Below are 20,489 nucleotides of genomic sequence, written 5' to 3'. Positions count from 1 at the left end.
AGCACAGATGCAGCTCTAGACTTTTGGAGAATAAATATAGCAGCACAGATGGAGCTGTTGGCCCAGAACTTTCACTCTGAGCATCCACCTAAAACATGCCATTAAACCAAGTAATGCTGCTTCTCCAGCTGTGCTCCTAGATGGAGACAGAAAGCTGGACTTCTGCCTTCTGATTCTTTGGGCTACCTCAATGGAGGATGCAACAGTAATTCCTGGCTTGAACAGACCTCCCCCAACATCAATAGTCCCTTGTACCAAGCAGCACCCTGATGTCAGCCTGACTTTAGAAAGAGGAAAAATGATAGCCCCATGGTATTACCCATGTTTCATATATAGAAGAGCTTCATATCCCTTGATGAACAGAAATGTGTCATAGAACACAACATGGCTCATTTGGTTTTAGCTTAGTACAGGAGCCCAGCCATTGCAGCTAGTGGCTAATAAACTATCAGTTGTATGAAGCCAACCCTTCAACAATTCAAGGTTATGGAAACCATGGCTTAGCATAATGTGCGAATAAGGTCATTGGGAATCGGAATGGATCAAAGATGGACAAAAAGTAGAGGGGTGATGCTGGATTATTTGCAACAGCTTTTAATACAGCTGTAACAGTGCTGTAACAACTGCTAAAGTCACACCCCATCCCTAAATTAGGATCATGAAACAAGGAAGCAAGGATAAATTTTTGTCCTGGGCTGAGAATTGGCTTTGTCCATAATTTGTGGTACATACTTGTCCTTTCTGATACATTTTCATAACTGGGCTGCATTACTAAATTCTAATATGCATGAGCACCAATGGATAATTGCATTTTGGTTTTCCTATTGATTCAGGTTCTTATCAAAATGCAAACCATGATACTGGTAAATTATTTTCAAAATGCAAACCAAACAAAATGATCTTCCAGTCCCTTCAGTCACACTCAGTAATGTGAGCGACAAAGAGAGTTTTCCTGTCCACCTCTGAAAATACAACTCTGACAATTTCTCTAAAAGGATATAATGTAATCAAAGGCCAAAATCCTGACTGAAATGGAGCTGAAATAACACATAAATCTGATCAGCTTCAGCATGCTCCAACACATTCTAGCCATCCACCTTCAAATCAGTTATTTAAAGTGTAAATTGAATAGAGTAAAAGAAATATAGACAAAGAATCAGAGAAACCATGTTCAGTGCTCCTATAGTTTCTTTAGGAACTGTATGTTGCCTTCTCAGAATATATTCCAGTATCACTATTTATACATTTATAAATATATCTTATGTGAGAAAACCACAGCACTTTGCCAGTGCTTTCTGGCAAACAAATGCCAAAAAGAAGTCAGTATGTGCTTCATTGATTATACAAAACCCTTTGATTGTGTTGATCACATCAAGCTGTGGAATGTGCTCAGAAAAATGGGAATCCTAGAACATCTCATTGTCCTCATGAGAAACTTACAGTATATTCAGGTCAGAAAGCCACAGTCCAGACAGAACATGGTGAGAGACTGGCTCCAGGTTGGCAAAGGAGTGTGACAAGGCTGCATACTCTCCCCTTATTTATTCAAGCTATATTAAGGGAAGCTGGATTGAAAGAAGATGAGCATGGTTTTAAAATTGGAGGAAGAAACATCAATAACCTGTACTATGCTGATGAAACCACCCTGATAGCTGAAAATGCAAAGGATCTGTAGGCTCCAGTACTAAAAGTCAAGGAGCACAGTGAAAAAAAATGGAACTAAAATTAAAGAAGACAAACTAATGACAACAAATAGAACAATCAGCCGTTAGAATGGGCAATGAAGATCTCGAAGTGGTGGAGAGCTTCTGCCTTTTAGGATCAACCATTAACAGTAAAGGAACAAGCAGTCAAGAAATACGCCCCAGACTAGCACTCAGTAGAGCAGCTGTGAAGGCCTTGATAAAGATATTCAAATGGGGGCAGAGCTAAGATGGCAATGGAGCAGCAGCTTCTCTGCTGAGCTCCTTATGTTATTTTATATGTTCTATTCTATTCATTTTTATAAACACCCTAGCTAAACATCTTAATTTTTCTCTAGTTTTATTTTATAAACATATTCTCCACAAGAGATATTCAAATGCCGTGATGTGTCTATACCTACAAAGATCAGAATTGTGCAAGCCATGGTATTCCCTGTGACACTCTATGGAAGCAAAAGTTGGACTTTAAAGAAGCAGGAAAGGAAGAGTTTTGATGCTTTTGAACTGTGGGGTTGGAGAAGACTCCTAAGAATATCATGGACAGCCAAGAAAAGAAACTGATGGGTCATCAAACTAATCAACCCAGAGTTTTCACTCGAGGCACAAATGACTAGGCTCAAATTACCCTACTTTGGACACATTATGTGAAGACCCAGCTCTCTGGAAAAGGCTAGGAAAATGCTGGGAAAGGTAGAAGGCAAGAGAAGAAGAGGATGACCAGCAGCAAGGTGAATGGAATCAGTTACAGAGGCAATGAGTGCACCTTTGGGAGACATGAAAGAACAGGTTAGGGATAGATTGTCTTGGAGAAAAATCTATCTATGTGGTTGCTAGGAGTCAAAAATGACTTGATGGCATATAATCAATCAATCAAAATGTATCTCCTGTGACAAACCAAAGCACTTTTCCAGTGCTTTCTGGCAAAGGAAGCCAAATCCAGGGAGTATTGATCTTGGTATATCTCACTGCTTGGGGAAATGGGGACCTTGCAAAGGCAGGAGTCTGGCATGATTCGGCTCCTGGAAATTGACCAAGTGCTGACATGAACACCTTTATATATGACTTATTTATGTTGTGCTCCTGTAAGCAATATATTTTTCTGTGGGGTAGTGAACTTGGCTTGCTCTCCTTCAAGATTAGATATATCTTGCATTTAGTTGCAACATCTACCATAAAATCCAATGCACATTTCAAAGCATAGTCAGGACTAGAAAATTGTTTCATGCACAATCTTTCATGCAAGTGATTGTTGAGGGTTGTATGTGTGGTGGTGTTTTTGTTATTATTAATCAGTTATTGTTCCTTATGTGAAACAAAAACCACAGGGATATTTGCAAGGCAAACAAATACTCTGCCCTATCTTAATTCTGTATTGTCATTGAACCTCATTAAATAGAAGTGGGTGAAATGACAGAGCAAATAGCCTTTGTGTGAAATGCCATGAGCCTCATTTCTCACCTCTGCTGCGGGGACTCCCTCTGGTGGCCGACAATGCAGCACTATCATCCCTTCAATTGGGACTTCCTTGCCCTGGGGGTCTTGCTCAAAGTTTTTGCGTAAATCTGTAAAGAAGAATTTGCAAGAGTTAATCACCCCAAACAAGGACAAATGTCTCTTGCAATAAGTGCCAATGTTGGATTTAGGCACTAAGCCATAATATGGGTTTGTCTGGTTTTGGTTTAGTATAGTATGTTCATAGCTGGCAATTATGCTTCATAAACCACAGCGTATAGCTTAGAGTGATGTGTGAACACCCCCCCCCCCCGCTCAGCATGATGTCTGAATCCATCAAAAACAAACATGTTTATTGTAACACAAATTTTCATAGGCAAAGGCTTTCTCCATCACATTATAGGAAGACATACAGGTGATCTATGTAACATACTATACATAAATATATGCAAAAATGTGGGGAAATGATTACGTTTTTATCTCCCACTTCTTTTCCAAGAAATTCAGAACAGTATACAGGCAGTCCTTATTTAGTGACTGCCTCATTTAGTGATCATTTGCAGTTACGATGGTGATGAAAAGGTAACTTTATGACCAATCCTCGCATTTACAACCTTTGCTGGTCTGTAAAGCAAATGAAAGCTGAAGTCAAATCATATGCACAGTTGTGATTTCACTTAGTGACTGCTTTGCTTAATGATCACGTTGCCAGCCCCAATTGTGGACACTAAATGAGGACTACCTGTATGCAACAATCTTATCAACATTATCACAGTCTGAAAATTGAATAAACAGAAATGAGTCAATCAAAACCAAGCAATAAGAATCAATCACAAGGAATTCAGAAACAGGGAGGTTAATAAGATCAGTCTTCTAGGTCTGTGGTAGAAGTTGAATGATAGGAGAGATTGTTGATGTTTGCATTTGCAACTGAAGTACTTGTTGCAACTTCTGGGTATGGTAGGAAAATCTAGTTCCTAGCAGTTGGATATTCTTATCAGCTATCGTGTATTATAATGACATTGGTGGTATACAAAAATGATAAATAAAAAAATCTGCCCATGATTCTGGATATCTTATACTGCTTGCAAAGGATCACCAATATGCTTGGTTTATGTCATTCTTCCAATTTAATTTTCCAGAATTAAGAATGGACACATGGATCCACATAGGTAGATACTTGCCTCTTCATCTTGTCCTTTGAAACTCATTAATTCTTTAAAATATCCTACTTCCTTAGTTTGAAAGCCTGATGTCATAGAACCTCTGCATCTTAACCCAAAATATATGGGTGAGATAGCATGTTGGGAGAAAGGGAACCAGGTTGGGGCAGAATGTTGCCTCAAGGATTCTGATAATGAAAAGGTTAAATGATATGAAACTAATAGGAATATGACTCAAATATGACATTGACAGAAGTCTTTGAATGCCAGAATTAGAATCTGCATTGATCAATGGGCATAGATCTGCTACTTGACTTAGATGGAAGCTCCATTATGGTCAATGGAGTTGAGCAAGTTAAGAATATAACAGAGCAAAACAGCCAAGAAGTTAGTCCTACTGGACTTAGGGGAAGTTAATTATGAATAACCAAATTTAGAATTGGGCTGCATATCTTTCAAGTCTGGAAACTGATTAAGTAACTCTTCCACTGCAGAAAGGGTGAAGCCATCAGAATATACTTCCTATTGCATTCTACATTATCTACATTTATGGTTGATTAAAAACCCCTTATAGCCTTTTTGCATGAAACGGAACAAAATGCACTTAAGATTTGTCATTTTGATGATTCAGGGGAAAAAAAAAACCTAGATAATAGAAAAAAGTGACTTTTTGTTTTTGGTTTTTTTTTGTAATCATAGAGTAAGTGTCAATTTTGTAATTGTACAGTACTTATATTTGCTGCAGAAGAAATTGGAAGCTTCTTTCTTTCTTTCTTTCTTTCTTTCTACTCCTTATTAAATCACATAATGTGGTATATTTGGACTGGGGTGATATTCAAATCCAGCTATTGTGATTTGCAAGTTTATGATTTGTATGAAGCGAACTATTATGGCTTATAGGGTAGGTGGATAAACAGATCAATGGAGGTATATAATATCAACTTATGCGTGCATAAACAGAAAGACACAGTAACCTTGAAGTAACCTTGAGAATGTAAAAAGCTTTGCTAATTTATTAAAAATGGAAATACCTGAGTTATTTTTTCTGTTAATCTACAAAACCCAAATAAGTACTCTTTAAGAGTCTATTATTATTATTATTATTATTATTATTAAAATAATAACATTTATTGCAGTAAAAACTTTATTGGGCAAAAGGAAAGAAAGCTATTCCAGTAGCAAATGCCATGCCAAAGTAGCTTGAGAGTATAAGACAGCTCAATCGATCCACCTGCTTCAATAAATTTCTTGCTCTCTTCGTGCTTCCATGTTAGGCAAGAAAATTCATAGTACAGAAAAAAAGAGTCAATAAAAATGCAATTCTAAATAATAGGCATTTGCAGCCTTGCAAAACTGAGGAATTATCATCTCCGTCAATGTAATGGCAGTTAATGCAATGAAATGAAAATAATTTACGCATGCCAGACAAATCAGCCAATGAAAAATCACAGTCATTTATAAAAATCATGAAGCCAGTGCACCATCATATCACTTTAGCCAAGTGCTCAATTTATGGCAGTGCTTTCAATTGGGCATCCTTAAAAAAAAAAAAAAAAACCCTCTGAAATATGCACACAGAAAGGTGAATGTGTAACAGATTCAAGCACATCCTGATCCTTTATGCATGTTCCAAGAAAGTATATAGAAAATCTTTCCAGCTATTAAATTCTGTTACAGCAGAGCAACTTCCAGTGTCCTCCAGAATCTTATTTTAAAAAGGCAGCAGCTGCAATTTTAGTAGACCTACTGGAACTGTATTGCAGAAATCTAGATGACCTGTAAGTGACAGCAAAGAGGCATAGAAAATTCTAACTCTGTGCTGCCCTCTCCTAGCCCAGATCTGGTAGCCCTAATTTCAGTAAATTAACAGGGAGCAAGCAAGTGGATAGAAGGAATGGGTGGGGTGGGGTGGGGTGGGGTGGAGGATATCGTGCAATTTCAGCTGTTATCATTCAGACTGCTGAATGAAGAGTTGAAAGGTATTTGGGGCTAAGGCCAAAATGTAAATTTGTCTGGTTTTGACTTTGGGTGATGTGTGAACCAAGGTCTTGCAGTTTGAAAACTGTTGGTTATAGCTTACTGTCTTATTCAACAGACCAGGATCAAAGCTAATGATATGTGAACTCGGTCTTTCAATAAGTACAGTTCAGTTTATTTATTTTGGTCTTTGACCAGCCTAAATATAAAATGAACAATAATAAAATAATCACAGAATTAATTCTGTACGCATAATTGCTTATCGCATTTACCCCCTGACTGTGTCTCTGTGAGCTCAGTGAGTTATGTGTCTGGGAGGAAGAAGTTGTCTCCTAATATTATTCCACTAAAAATACTATAAGCGTGAGTTGGGAGACAATTGTTGACCCAAGGATACCCAAGGGGACTTTCGTATTAGAGATCTGAATCTTAGTTTCTCCTACCAAATCCAACACACAACAGTCACCAGGATGGTGCAAACTCTATCAGGAATCCCAACACTCATCTATACACAGACACACACTCTTTCTTTCTACACACAAGGCTGCTCTACATATATATATTCACACACTGTGTTACTTCTGAGCTTCCTGTCTGCATAGATTAAGCTGCAGAGATTAAGAAGGATGCGCCTCCATTTCTGGAAAGCAGAAACTACTTACAGGCAATGCGAACTGAAGCCTTCCTGCTTTTTGAAGTTCCTAGGAGGCTCCAAGCCACACACTGGCACCAGTAGTCCTCTGGTCCATGAAAATCCTCCACTTGCTGCCTTGTCACATTGATGTATGCTTCTCGAATCGTCAAGCCTGAACGAAAAAGATACAGGAAAATAAGCTGATATAGAATGTCTTATTCAGACATAATGCTAAGGTTAGCCAAACCTTTTCTTTTTAATTAAACAATTCCATTTTTAATCAAGGCAAAGCTTTAATGACTTTGACAATAATATATGGCTGTTAATTAAATCCTCACAGCCAAGTAGGTCAGGATGCATGAGCTGAAAGCATGCGCCTGCCAAAAGGGGATTCAATACCATGCAGTATCTGCCTTTAAAATCTTCTGCTGGCATTTCCATTCTACAAAAATGCCAGTGTGTTCAGCTTAAAAAAAGAACAGAAAAAAGTCACATAATACCTAGTCATCTAATAAATTGCAGCTGTAATTCAAAGCATATTTCCTCATTGAAATTGTCAGGATTTGCTTCTAAGTGAATGAGGAGCATAAGGTTGGGCTGATTTCAGATTACATGTTTCAGACACAACAGAGTAACAAGGAAAGGACTGATTGAGCTGGGTATAATTAAGAACTACACAAGAAAGCTATTCCAATGGTTCAGGGATACAAAATAAGCTATCATAGTTATTACAAGAGCATGCTTGTGATCTTTCATATTAACTGCTTGGTTTATTTAATGGATGCCCCATGTCATGAGTAAGGATGGCGAGCAGGGGCTCCCATCCAGACTGTTAAGCGCATGCGTAGCACTGAGGAATTAGGTAGCCATTCAAAGAGACACAGATCGGGACCGCCTTAACCTTTGGGGTTTATATGGCTGGGTTTTTCCCACGCTTCTTCAGTTTGTTAGGATTCCTGTTATGTACAAGCAATAAAACATTAGAGACCAGTTCCTTGTCTCAGCATGTTTCCTGGCAGTTAGGACACCCCATCTTTCTATGTAAATGTTCAAGGGGGCATCTAAAAGCTAATAACAGCAATGAACAATTGAAAAAAAACAATGGTAATAAAAATAACAGATAAAGAATAGTGGCAAACAGCATAGGAACAATGAAGAAAGGTAGGCCTTGCAAGGTGAGCTACAGTTTGCTGCGGAAAGGTGCACAGGGTGAGGAAGATTGCATACAATGCTCCAGGAATGAACTTTGAAACACCACTTCAAAGCCTTAAAATAACAGTCTAGATATGTCCATGTGTGTGTATCAGAATTATATTTTCAAAAACAGAGAGAACACAACTTCACCATCAAAAATACATCCAACCACCACACCCTCAAGGTTAAAGAGAAAGAACAAGATAGGAGGCTTTAGGAAACAGGGTCTGAAGCCTAAGCATTTCCACACAGGATGCAGATAACATCTACTTCAGTTGCACTGCTAGTTTTGAGGTTTTCCTCAGACTCTTTCTTAGATATAAAAGATGGTTAAACCAGTTATTGAAATATAACTCCCAGCAGCCCCAGCAAACACAAGTGATGATCAGCAGCCATAGGATCAAAATGATGTGGCACCACAATGTCACCATGCAAATAATGTGAATTATTCACATGTTCATTTTGTGTTAGATGCAAATGCATGATTTGCATGAGATCATGATGCATGCCACTAGCTCCCCATCTCTGCCCCCTACAAGACCCATTACAACCACTATGGTTAATATGTGATTTTATTTTATTTGTTTTTGTTTTGTTGTGCTGCCTTAGAGTCAGTGGTGACTCCTGGTGACTGCCTGGACAAGTCACTACAGTTTTCTTGGCAAGATTTCAGAAGTGATTTGCCATTGCCTCCTTCCTAGGGCTGAGAGATGGACTGGTCCAAGGTCACCCAAATGGTTTTGTGCCTAAGGCGGGTCTAGAACTCACAGTCTCCCAGTTTCTGGCCTGATGCCTTAACCACTACACCAAACTGGCTCTCACATGCGATATACAGTATGTATCTATATCTTTTTTTTTAATCCGTTCAATCATGTCTGATTCTTGGAGACTGCCTGGACAAGTCCCTACAGTTTTCTTGGCAAGGTTTTTCAGAAGTGGTTTGCCATTGCTTCCTTCCTAGGGCTGAGAGAAAGTGACTGGCCCAAGGTCACCCAGCTGGTTTTGTGCCTGAGGCAGGACTAGAACTCATTCTCTCCCAGTTTCTAACCTGGTGCCTTAACCACTACACCAAACTGGCTGTCATCTATATGTATCTATATACATTTATTTATTTACTTACTTACTTATTTATCTGTCATGTTTTTATTACCACCCATCTCCCACACTCGGGGGACCCTAGGTGGTTCACAATAAAACAGTATAAAATACAATAAAATCAGAATAATATCAATAAATATACATATAAAATATAATAAAATCCAAGTGATGGCAGATCTAATTCTACCCAAAGGGGACCAGAACCGGTCCCGGGACTAGGGAACCAACCAGCCCCAAGAGTGGCTCCTCCTCTCCCCACTCCGGGCATGGTGACAAAACCAAGTCTTCAGCCATTTCCTGAAGTCCAGAAGAGAGGAGGCCAACCTCACTTCCGGGGGAAGGATGTTCCAAAGGGCAGGAGCTGCTGCAGAGAAGGCCTGCCTCCTGGACCCCTCCAGATGGAATTCTCTTGCAGACAGGTTTCGTAGCATGCCCTCTGCATGTCCGTGTGGGATGGGTTGATGTAGCGGGGATGAGACGGTCCCTTAGGTAACCTGGACCCATGCCGTGTAGGGCTTTAAAGGTGTTAACCAACACCTTGAATTGGACCTGGAAGCAAACTGGCACCCAATGTAGCTCGCAGAGCAAGGAAGTAATATGTGCTGATCTTGAAGCACCAAAACTGCCCACGTGGCTGCATTTTGGACCAGCTGTAGCTTCTGGATACTCTAGCCCCATGTAGAGCACATTACAGTAGTCTATATGGGAGAAGACCAGGGTGTGAGTGACCTTTCCAAGGGCTTCTCGTTCCAGGAAGGGGCATAACTGGCACACAACACAAAGTTGTGCAAAGGCCCTTCTGGCAACGACTGCCACCTGCTCTTCGAGCAGGAGTCGTGAGTCCAAGAGGACCCCCAAGTTATGCACCAGATCTGTCTGGGGCAGTGCAACCCCATCCAGAACCAAAGATGGCAAATTCCTAGGAGCCGAGGTATGCTGAATATGTGTGTGTATATAAGTATATCTATATCAACTATATCTATATCTATGATACATGTATATCTAATTTAGTCTAGTTTCTAGTATATCTCGTTTATACTAGATTTAGTCCCCAATCATCATCCTTGTCCTTCTCTGAGGCTGAGGTGAAGTTTCACTAATGTGTAATAGAGTAGAATCTATTCTGTAGCTTGGGTGGTATCAGGGTGAAATCCCATCATAGCATCTCTAAACAGCATTGGCTCCCTGCATGTTTGTACCCTGTTCAGACAACACAGACCATGAAGGAAGCTCTTGTGGTCTATTTATTGATTCCTGCCATTGAGCATCATGCACTGCTGAAACAACTTCTAGACTGTATTTTTAAAATGGGATACCAGTGAAGACTTTGGCAGATTTTTTGTCCCTGAAGCACAGGGTATAATGCATATTCCTAAACATTAAAGTACAGAGCTACTCCTTCACATGTTAATGAGTCCATTCTGAATTGCTGATGTGTACAGCAATTATATGGTTCTGCCCACACCCTCTATATATTTTTAACCTAAAGAAACAACATTTTTTGGCTTGGAAACTAGTACAGGACCAGATATTGCTGAGTGAATTAGCTGTACATACAACAGATGGAATAGAGCTTTTCAGCAAAAGTGCAGCAGGGGGCTATCTGGCTGGTAATTATTAACATGAGAGACATAAAGGGGTTGCAGGTAGACCCCCTATTTCCTCTCTGAAATGTTGAAGGGTATGCAAATTCTAAATGTTCCTAAATTAATAATACTGAAAAATAATTGGTTCAGTTAAGCCTGTTAGAAAGAGAGAAAGCACTTGGTAACACTGCACACTTTGCAATACAACTACCCTGCATCTTGTAAGATAACTTTCCAAGGAGCTTCATGTTCATTGGTTAAGCCCAGATCTCCATCACTGCTATGGCTTGGGGGAATCACTAACATTTGATGAAGATTTAGGCAACTCTGTAGGTAGCCAGAGCAATATTGTTCTTGCTCAGTATAAGCTCTCTGATTGAAAGCAAAGCTTGCAGAAGACATGAAAATCAAGCTTGTATAAAACAGAGGAGACATTCCTTTACAAGAATGCTGAAAGGTAAATAAGCAAAACTTATCAAAACCTCAGGTTCAGGAATACTTGCCACTTTGCAAATGTCAATCCTGTGGAGACTACTGCAAAATCCACATTCAAATGTTCCAGCACTGCTAGATAATACCTTTCTAAATATTTGGCAAAAAAGCATTCAAAATCTCTATAAAAGAAATTCTCCTGGGAATGTATGCCAAGGCTGGAAATGTAATGACTGACTTCATACATTGCATTAAACTATGTTTATTTGGTGGAGACATTCTGATTTTGGCACTGCATGTGATACAATATCAGGCACTGTGGTTTCTAAACTATCATTTATGTCTTAACAAAGATGCAACCTCTGTTAAGTTTACCAATCATGACTCACTCCTGATTTAAGAAATATGGCTTACTGTATTGTGTGCACCAAGCCAACAGCTGTTGCTTTTGATGACTTGAGATAATAATGTTTGAACCATTACTGCACAGGGGAAAATATATATATATTTTCTGTGGGCTGAGTCTGGGGATATATAGATATATCCCCAGACTCAGCCCACAGTTCTCTGCATGGAGAGCAAAGAACTAGATGGTACACTTCATCTACAAATGCCTCCAAGACAATTATGATGTTGGGGGAGCATCCTCCATTACATCTGAAGATAGCAGGCTAGCTATGGAAGCACAGGAAAAACTGTATAGGCAATGGTTGTCTTTTGCTGCTGCTTCTCTGCATTTATTGCCTAAAATGCCTCCCTCCTTTATCCAATGGTAGGCCTGGCCCTTTTTGTCTCATCCCTGTCTCTCATCAGATATACATTCAAATGGCGCTTCAATAACTCAACTCAGTTTGATTAAAGACAAAAGCAGGTCAACAGAAACCAGTGTGCACACCTTAGACTGCAATGCCTTATTCTAATAACCAATCATACTTCTGCTTCACTTTATTTTGTTTTGAGAGAACAATTTTTCATGAGCCTTAGTTGTCATCTGTATAGAATGGGAATAATTATTGCTTAGAAGCAGTGAGAACAGATAGAAAAAGCTGTCCTACTGTAGGAAACAAAGACTAAGAGTTCTGATTCTGCTTTCTCCTCTAACAGGAGTTTTCTTGTGTTTTCCCAGCCACTGCCCTTTCCATTACATCAAAACTCAACTACCATATGGCCAAGGGTAATGGCATAAAAGCACTTACTGTATATGTCCATGAGTTTGAAGCGAAGTCTAGCATTTCAAAGGCACCTTATTGGGGATGGATGCTGGGAGGGTCATCAGGATAGAATGCCAGTTATTGGAAGAGCTGTCATTCCCAGATGGGTGACCCCAAAGAGCGCAGCACCATCCATAATGAACTCCAATGATGTCAACATGAAAATGCTGTGATTATGTCCCTGAGTCACAACATGCATAAGTTGAGGTATTTGAGTGATGACATCATCACACACGTGATCAATTGCCCCCCACCTCCTCCTTGCAGATGCTTATAAAAAGCATTGCGCCTATAGGTTGTCACTTTCTGGAATTCAGGGACAACAGTATTGTCCATGAAAGAGAGGGAGAAAAAGAGAGGATCTGCTGGGACAGGATGCAGTTGAAAATCATACAGTGTTGGAAATTAGAAAGAGTAGCTAGCTTTCAGGCATGCATATTGTTATTGTTATGTCAGAGATAATGAAGGAATTATACCAAGGATGCACACTTAACTTTTCTGGACAACCGAGGACTCAAAATAGATGCATTAAGACCACCTACTTTGAGTGTTATTTCATTAAACAAAATAAAACAAGAAGTATGTGCTCTCAAATACCATTTTAACATCAAAACTTGGTGAGACAATCTGAAGGGGAAATCCAAAACTGAGTTGGGAAGACCACACATAGCCTATGAGATATGCAGTGATGCTTAAAAGTCTGTGAACCCCTTTGAATTTTCAATATTTCTGCATAAATATGACCTAAAACATATGTTCTTCAGACAAGTCCTAAAACTAGTTAAAGAGAACCTACTGAACAAATGAGTCAAAAATATATTTGTTCATTTATTTATTTAGGAAAATGATCCAAAGCCACATAGACCGTAAGTACTCAAAGTCACCCAGGGAGCTTGTATGGTTGAAGAGGACTAGGACATGGGTCTGTCTCATCTTGTCCAGTACTTTAACCATTATAACCCACTGGATCTTGAGTTTAGAGAGAGGAAGTGGCCAAAATCATCCAGGGGTCTACCTAGAGCCAGTCCAAAATATTAACTAGTGTACGACACTGCCTTTGAATCATATACTCATCTTCATTCTAGGTAAAGACACTTAGGTTTAAACTATAAATGCCTTCAATAGATAGACAGACAGACAGATAGAAGAAATCTGCAATAATAAGCCTATTAACAAATCATGACATAACTAATTTATTTTCTTAGGGTGTCTGCTTCACCATCCTACATAACCACATGTTTTATCTTGGATATTTCATCAAGAAAAGAAAAAGAACTTCTTTTTTTTTCTCTTTACAATAAAGAGGAAAGTAAGCAAAAAAATAAAATAAAAAAAAATAAAAATAAAAATCCAACCTCATCTGTAAATCTCCAACCCTGACTTGGCATGGCTTAAGTAGACTTCTAGTATCAATTTGACAGGAGTATCTTTCATATTCAGCAGGGTACAGCTTAGCTAAAGAGTTGATTGCCTACCAACACAGTAAGAGTGTGGTTTTCTCTTATACCCACAACAGTTTAAATCTTTGGCTGGTTGTTGACATAACTGGCATCCCTGCCCTGGGAACCACCAGTTCCTGGTTTATCTCATGCACTTACTATTGGGAAAGAAAAGCAGAAGTTAATAATTTACTGTCAGTTTAAATACCCTTACAAATCTCTTTCTTTTTTCTCTCTGTCATGTATGGAGATATACACGCTTCAAGAGAAGTGCAACGATTTAATTTGCCATTTTAACAAAAATATTGCTGTTAGGTCTATTGTGTGATTATTATTGAAGGATCACATGTATTCAATAGATGGCAAGAAAATGTCTGTGCAGTGATATCCTGTACTGCTAGCATATCATTCTGAGTTACATGAGTTCAATCAGTCCTCAAGAACAAGATAAATTATTTCCCAAACCATTTAGAAAATAACAAGTTTGGAGCAAATTCACCCTCTGAATTATAATTAAACTGTACACCAACCCCCTTTTGCATGTAATAGTCATTGTGGTCTAATATGAAATGAGCTTTAAGGCAAAGGCATAAGCTAAAATAGGAGAAATGAAGCATGGTCATGCCATGAGTTGGCAACAGCATGGAAAAAAATATGCATTAAGAATTTTAGAGAAGGGGGGTGACCAGTTGCTGTTGCTTGGGAAGAAAGTTCTGAATTTTTATAAACATCACTGGAGATTTATAGCCAGCAATTGCCATAAATCCAAGGACACACTCTCAAATTGTATGCAGGTATCCTAAATGTCCCAAAATTGTATTCATACCACCAAATTCAATCAAACTAAAACTCAGTGAGTTAGCTTTGGTCTCTTTCAGATCACCCCTGAAGAAAAATGATCCTAAACGTTATCTCCCAAGGTATGGTATCATTATATGACTCTTTCCCATGACTTATATAGTGTATTTCACCCATGTGGTATAGTGGTAAAGCTATTGGGCTAGATTTGGAGTGACACAGATTTAAATGAAAGCTGACTCTTCCTCACCCAACCTATGATATGGACTTACGTTTGCAGGGAAAAAAATGGGGGAGAGCCAGTTTGGTGTAGTGGTGAAGGCACCAGGCTAGAAACCAGGAGACCGTGAGGTCTAGTCCTGCCTTAGGCACAAAGCCAGCTGGGTGACCTTGGGCCAGTCATTCTCTCTCAGCCCTAGGAAGCAGGCAATGGCAAACCACTTCTGAAAAAAATTGTCAAGAAGACTGCAGGGACTTGTCCAGGCAGTCCACAAGAATTGGACATGATTGAACGGATAAAAGTGCACTGCCTTGAACTCCTGGAGAAAAGACAAGATACATTTCTAATTACCAGAGAACCAATTTCCTCATGACCTTTGTGCACTTACATGTATAGGTGGACAGCCATGATTTAATCTGAATTCCTTAACTGAACAGAGGGATGGCTTGCTTCCTTCCTTCCTTCCTCCTTCCTTCCACTTATTATCATGTATTATTATAATTATAATAATAATAATAATTATTATTATTTTCATTCCTGTATAAGCTCCAAGGTCCAAAAAAAGAATGTCATTGGTACTTCTCTAATTTAAGCAATGCATAAAAATGAACATTATCATACATTGCAGTGAGTTGAAAATCAAGGGCATTTTTGTGTGCTATAACTACCTTCTTCAAAACTAAATCAGTCTGTCACATCTGATTATTACAGTTTATTATGGCTCCTACAATGACTAGACTAGCAGGATTAGAAATATTTTTGAGCTCATATACCTCTGCAATAAACTACAGTAAATACAGAACCAAAAACAGAATTATAAATTATAAACAAAATTATAAATTCAGCTGTAGGCTAACTAGCTGTGGAAATTCTAAACAACACAACACTGTATAACGCCACTCATTTTACTTCCCCTTCATTCACTCCATGAAGCATTATGCTAAATCTAAAAGAAAAAGATATCTATCTCTATGGCAGAGATGATTTAAACTATGTCAACATTTATTATCTTTTGCCAACATCCATATAAAACACCTGTAATGCTGTCATAACTACAACACTGTGTAGGATTCTAGTACTCGAACTGAAAAATGGTATCAGAAGGGGAAAAAAGTTGAGGAAAGACACTAAAATGATCCAGGGTTGATGCTTCTTCCTGTGAAGGAAGCCAGCTTATTAACTTAGTAAAGAAAAATGACTTATCAGAGAAGGTAAAAGAAACACTGAACATATTTTTATAAATTATGAAAGGCTAGAGAAACCAGAAGTTCCCTGATTCATCTTTCAGATGCTGGAAACCACTCCTTTTATGGCTGGCTGTACATATCCCCAAACACCCCAATGGCTAATTATTGCAAACACAATAATCACTGGACCTTGATCTTATCCAGAAAGGCAATTATGTTCGCTTCCTTTTTTTAAATGGATATAGAACTCTGGATTAGAAAGACTCTAGGTAGAAACTATTGGGCATTGCATTTGTAAGCTTTGCTTTAACCATCACTTACTTGGAAAAACCAATAAAAGAGAATAAAAATCCCTTACTCTGTGTAGCACACAGCCTGAACCAGCCACCCATCTCTAATTGAAAAATCAGTCACACACAGTTCCTCATCTGAAATATAATTTTTTAGAAATTCCAAATCAGCCCATAGTTTAGTTAATTAGTTAATTGGCTTTTCTCTCTCTCTTCTTCTGGAGGAAGTAGTTGAACCTGAGGTGAAGATGAAAATATTTGGTACAGGAGAACTATTGTTTCCAGCTTATGACTGACGCTAGCCAATTTACAAAAGCTACACAGCACTGGACCTGGCTATTACTTGGGTGAGAGATCATCTGGAAATATCAAGAGTGGACTAAGAAGTGGGGGAAGAAAAATCCAGGAAAACAAGTCCATAGAGCATTCATGTCAAGAAAACTACATGGATGTTCTCATGAAATCACCAGGAGTAGAGCTTGATGGAATGACATCTTTTGGAGCAAGTGCAGGAAACTTAATGCTCTGGAAAGGATATTTCACTTACTTATCCTCTCCAAAGCATTCTGTTTCCTGCACTTGCTCCAAAAGATGTCATTCCATCAGAACACCCAAATACCAGAAGAATCCAAGTCATGTCAGCAGAAGAAAACTACAAAAAATGTGCAATCACAAAATACTGAGTATGGCTAGATGCAAAACAAACCAAAGTGTATGCATGTATATGCAAGAAGAAAGTAGTTCAATGGGTCATATGGATTTACTTGCCTTCTTAAGAAGGGCAGAAGGAGAGTGAAAGAGAAAGGTTCTTACTCATCACCAAAGAACAAAGAGATGACCAAGAATTTTCATAGATTACATAATGAGAGCTACAAAGTGCAAAAATGTGTTCTTGTCATTTTCTCATGATATGCCTCATCAATATTCCAAAAGCAAATAAAGCTCTTGTTAAAAAAAATGCAGCCTTCTCTCTACTAACACCTGCGGTTGAAACGGAAACTCTAGATATAAATTAGAACAAGCAGATCCATCAATTACAGTTTTATTCAGTTTCTCATTTTCAGGATAGTAAATTCATTTCAGTCTATCTCCACGCATTGGCAATTTTGGCAGAAGAAAAAAGTGTACATAAAATATTTCTGTGTTTCTTCTGAGATAGGCAGTTTGGTATTTTTTTTTTCTAGAGTGTATCCTTTTTTCAAGCATATTTTCTTTGGTATGTATTTATCAATCACATTTATATGCACCCATTTCACAGAAATGTGACTCTGGGCAGTGTACAATAAAGCCATAAAACAATAATTACAAAAATACTCTAAAATTAAAATATTTATGTTTATGATTATTTAAAAGGGTAGGGAAAGCATAGATGTTACAATGTAGCCACCTCATTAAATCCCCATTTCCATGAGACCCTGTTGACATAACCAAGTTTTAAGGGACTTCTGGAAGGACATCAAGGAAGGGACAATCTCACATCGGGGGTGGGATGATGTTCCACAGGGCAGGCACCATGGCAGTCCTGGGACTTGCCAAATGTAGTTCCTTAGCAGACGGTATCCTGACCATGCCTCTTCTGCCAGACCTGATGGGATGGGCAGAAGTAATCAAGAAGAGGCGGTCCCCCAAATAACCCGGCCCCATGCCACAAAGGGCTTTAAAGGTCAAAACCAGCACCTTACTGTGCCGCCTACCCCCAATCCCTGGAGCCAGTCCAGAAGGATACCACGGTCAATGGTGTCAAAGGCCACTGAGAGGTTAAGAAGAATGAGAATGGATGCACAACCCCCACCCTGCCCCTGCCAGAGATCATCCAAAAGTGTGACCAATGCCATTTCTGTCCCATACCCATACTTGAATCCTGACTGAAAGGGATCCAGATGATCTGCTTCATCCAGAGTCCTCTGAAGCTGCTACACAACCACCTTCACCATCTTCCCCAAAAAGGGGGGTTAGATACTGGATGAAAATTGTCCAGTATAGTGGGGTCCAGTGATGGTTTCTTGAGGAGGGGGCAAACCAGCACCTCCTTAAGAGGCAGAGGAACAACAAAAAGGAATTTACCATCACCAGAACCCACTCATGCAACACCCCTGGGCAACTTTAATTAGCCAGGAGGGGCATGGATATAAAGAATAGGTGCCTGAGCTCAATGTCATAAAGACCCCCTCCACTTCCTCAGGCCCAACAGGTTCAAAATGTTTCCAGATAAGAGGGCAAGTCTCTGCCCGGATACCTCCTCAGGACCTGTAACAAGGCTGCCATCCAGCTGAGAACAAATTCAAGCAACCTTATCTGACAGGTGCTGAGCAAATTCTTTGGCACGCCCCTTCAGGGGAGTCTCCGCATCCCCTTTACCTAAGAAGGTATATGTCACCCAAAACAGGGCTGCAGGATAGCTATCTGCAGATGCCATGAGGCCGGAGAAGTATTGTCACTTTGCCACCCTTACTGCCATGAGGTAGTCCTTAATAGCAGCTCTAACCTGTGTTCAGTCAAGTTTGTCCCTCGCCATGCACCAGTGATGCTCTAGACATCTCTTCTCCCATTTCATTTCCCTCAGTTCCTCCATAAACCATGGGGAATGACAGGATCCATGAGAGGAGAGAGGTCCCATAGGCGCAATCCGATCCAAGGCCTCAGAAGCCCTCCTGTTCCAAGCAGCAACCAAGGCCTCAGATGGACCATGTAATAGACTGACAGGTATAACCCCCAGCTCCCGGGGAAGAAAACTTCCTTAGATTTGCTTCTCCTCCAAAGCTCAATGTGCAGCTTCTACTTACCTTCATTACTATCCCTTGAGATAGTTTAAGCTGGAAATAGGAATGGCTGGTTAAGAATCCTGATGAGATTCATGGATAAACATGATTGGAACTGAACAATGGGTCTGCCCAAGACACCCATTAGCTGGGCTCACCTTTCACATAATGATGTTTTGTTTGGTTTTGGTTTAGCACAACCTGTCAACTCATCCATTGAAGTTTATAAAGTATTGTTTATTATTTAGTGTGATGTCTGAATCCATCAAGCCGTACTTAGTCAATAAGATATTCTTTTAAAAATGTGACTTAAAGAGGTTGCCCTCCCCCTCCTCAATTCTCCTACCACAAACATTATAATAAAACAAAACCAGTGAAGTAGGCATAGTTAAAGATTGGACTATTTGCAAGAGAAAATATTTTGCTATTTCTTTAAACCACAGATCTCCTCTGCCTTGAATAATGGAAATTGCCTGGCAAGTATTCCTCATCAATTTAAGAATCAATGCATTACAAATGGAAAACTGGCATTGTTCTCTGATACCTTATGTAAATCCAATTCACAGGAGTTGCCCAGCCATTTAAATTATTGTGCAAATTACAACTATCATCCTTTGTCATCCTGCACAGCCTAAAAGAATATGGAATTTTTATTGCTTCTCGAACTGCTATGCTAATAAGCGTTCTGTACTGCTGGGTGCTTTAGCAACAGACAAACTTATGCTGGGAGAGGATGAATAACTGCCCAGCATGTGCTTAAACATAACAGCACAGCACCAAACTTCATCATTTGTCAGCTTTATTTGTTTAAATGAGAAAAATGCTGACAGCAGTTATTGCTATAATCTTTTTATTTATCAGACAAGGAAACTTTACTTACTCTTAGCAGGTCTCATACCACTGGGAAAATAGAAATTGAAATACTTTACTGCCAATTTGAAGCACACTCTTTTAAAATAGGTTTAAATGATTCAATATATTTAAACCCTTAACAAATATTCTCTTAATCACGGAAACATTCAGATCAAGAGGGAAGAAATCTCAGTATCTCAAGGAGCAACAGACAAAAATAAGCCGTTACTTTTTGATCAGATTTGGCCACCTTAATATACCATAATTTAGTGAGGCAAGAATGAGCCACATATATAAGTAGATGTCTGGGTAAATGTTTTCGAGTGAAAGATATCGTGGTTATTTGAATTATGTTCCAAAATTGTGGAATCTGACTGTTTTTGAGGAATATTGGATATATTGGGCATGGAGAATGGCCAAGAGAATTATATTGAGAGATTGGTAAAGTACTATTAGACCATATATCAAAGACTGGATCCAAGGAGTGTGTACTT

General features: G+C 39.1%; 1 protein-coding gene across 1 annotated transcript in view; it reads right to left on the bottom strand.

The window, feature by feature from the left end:
• The window catches only part of UNC5D (unc-5 netrin receptor D), a 318,482-nt gene that overhangs the window by 121,518 nt on the left and 176,475 nt on the right, over positions 1-20,489 (bottom strand). Inside the window, exons 3-4 of the mRNA XM_063311165.1 lie at positions 6,958-7,101; positions 3,162-3,265 (exon numbers count right to left, since the gene is read on the bottom strand). Coding sequence (XP_063167235.1) covers positions 3,162-3,265; positions 6,958-7,101 — 248 coding nt within the window. The remainder of the gene's footprint in view (positions 1-3,161; positions 3,266-6,957; positions 7,102-20,489) is intronic.

Source organism: Candoia aspera, chromosome 9, assembly GCF_035149785.1.
Source record: "Candoia aspera isolate rCanAsp1 chromosome 9, rCanAsp1.hap2, whole genome shotgun sequence".
Taxonomy (NCBI): Eukaryota; Metazoa; Chordata; class Lepidosauria; order Squamata; family Boidae; genus Candoia; species Candoia aspera.
The sequence above is the reverse complement of the archived record's forward strand: the minus strand, read 5'-3'. Positions and strand labels throughout refer to the sequence as shown.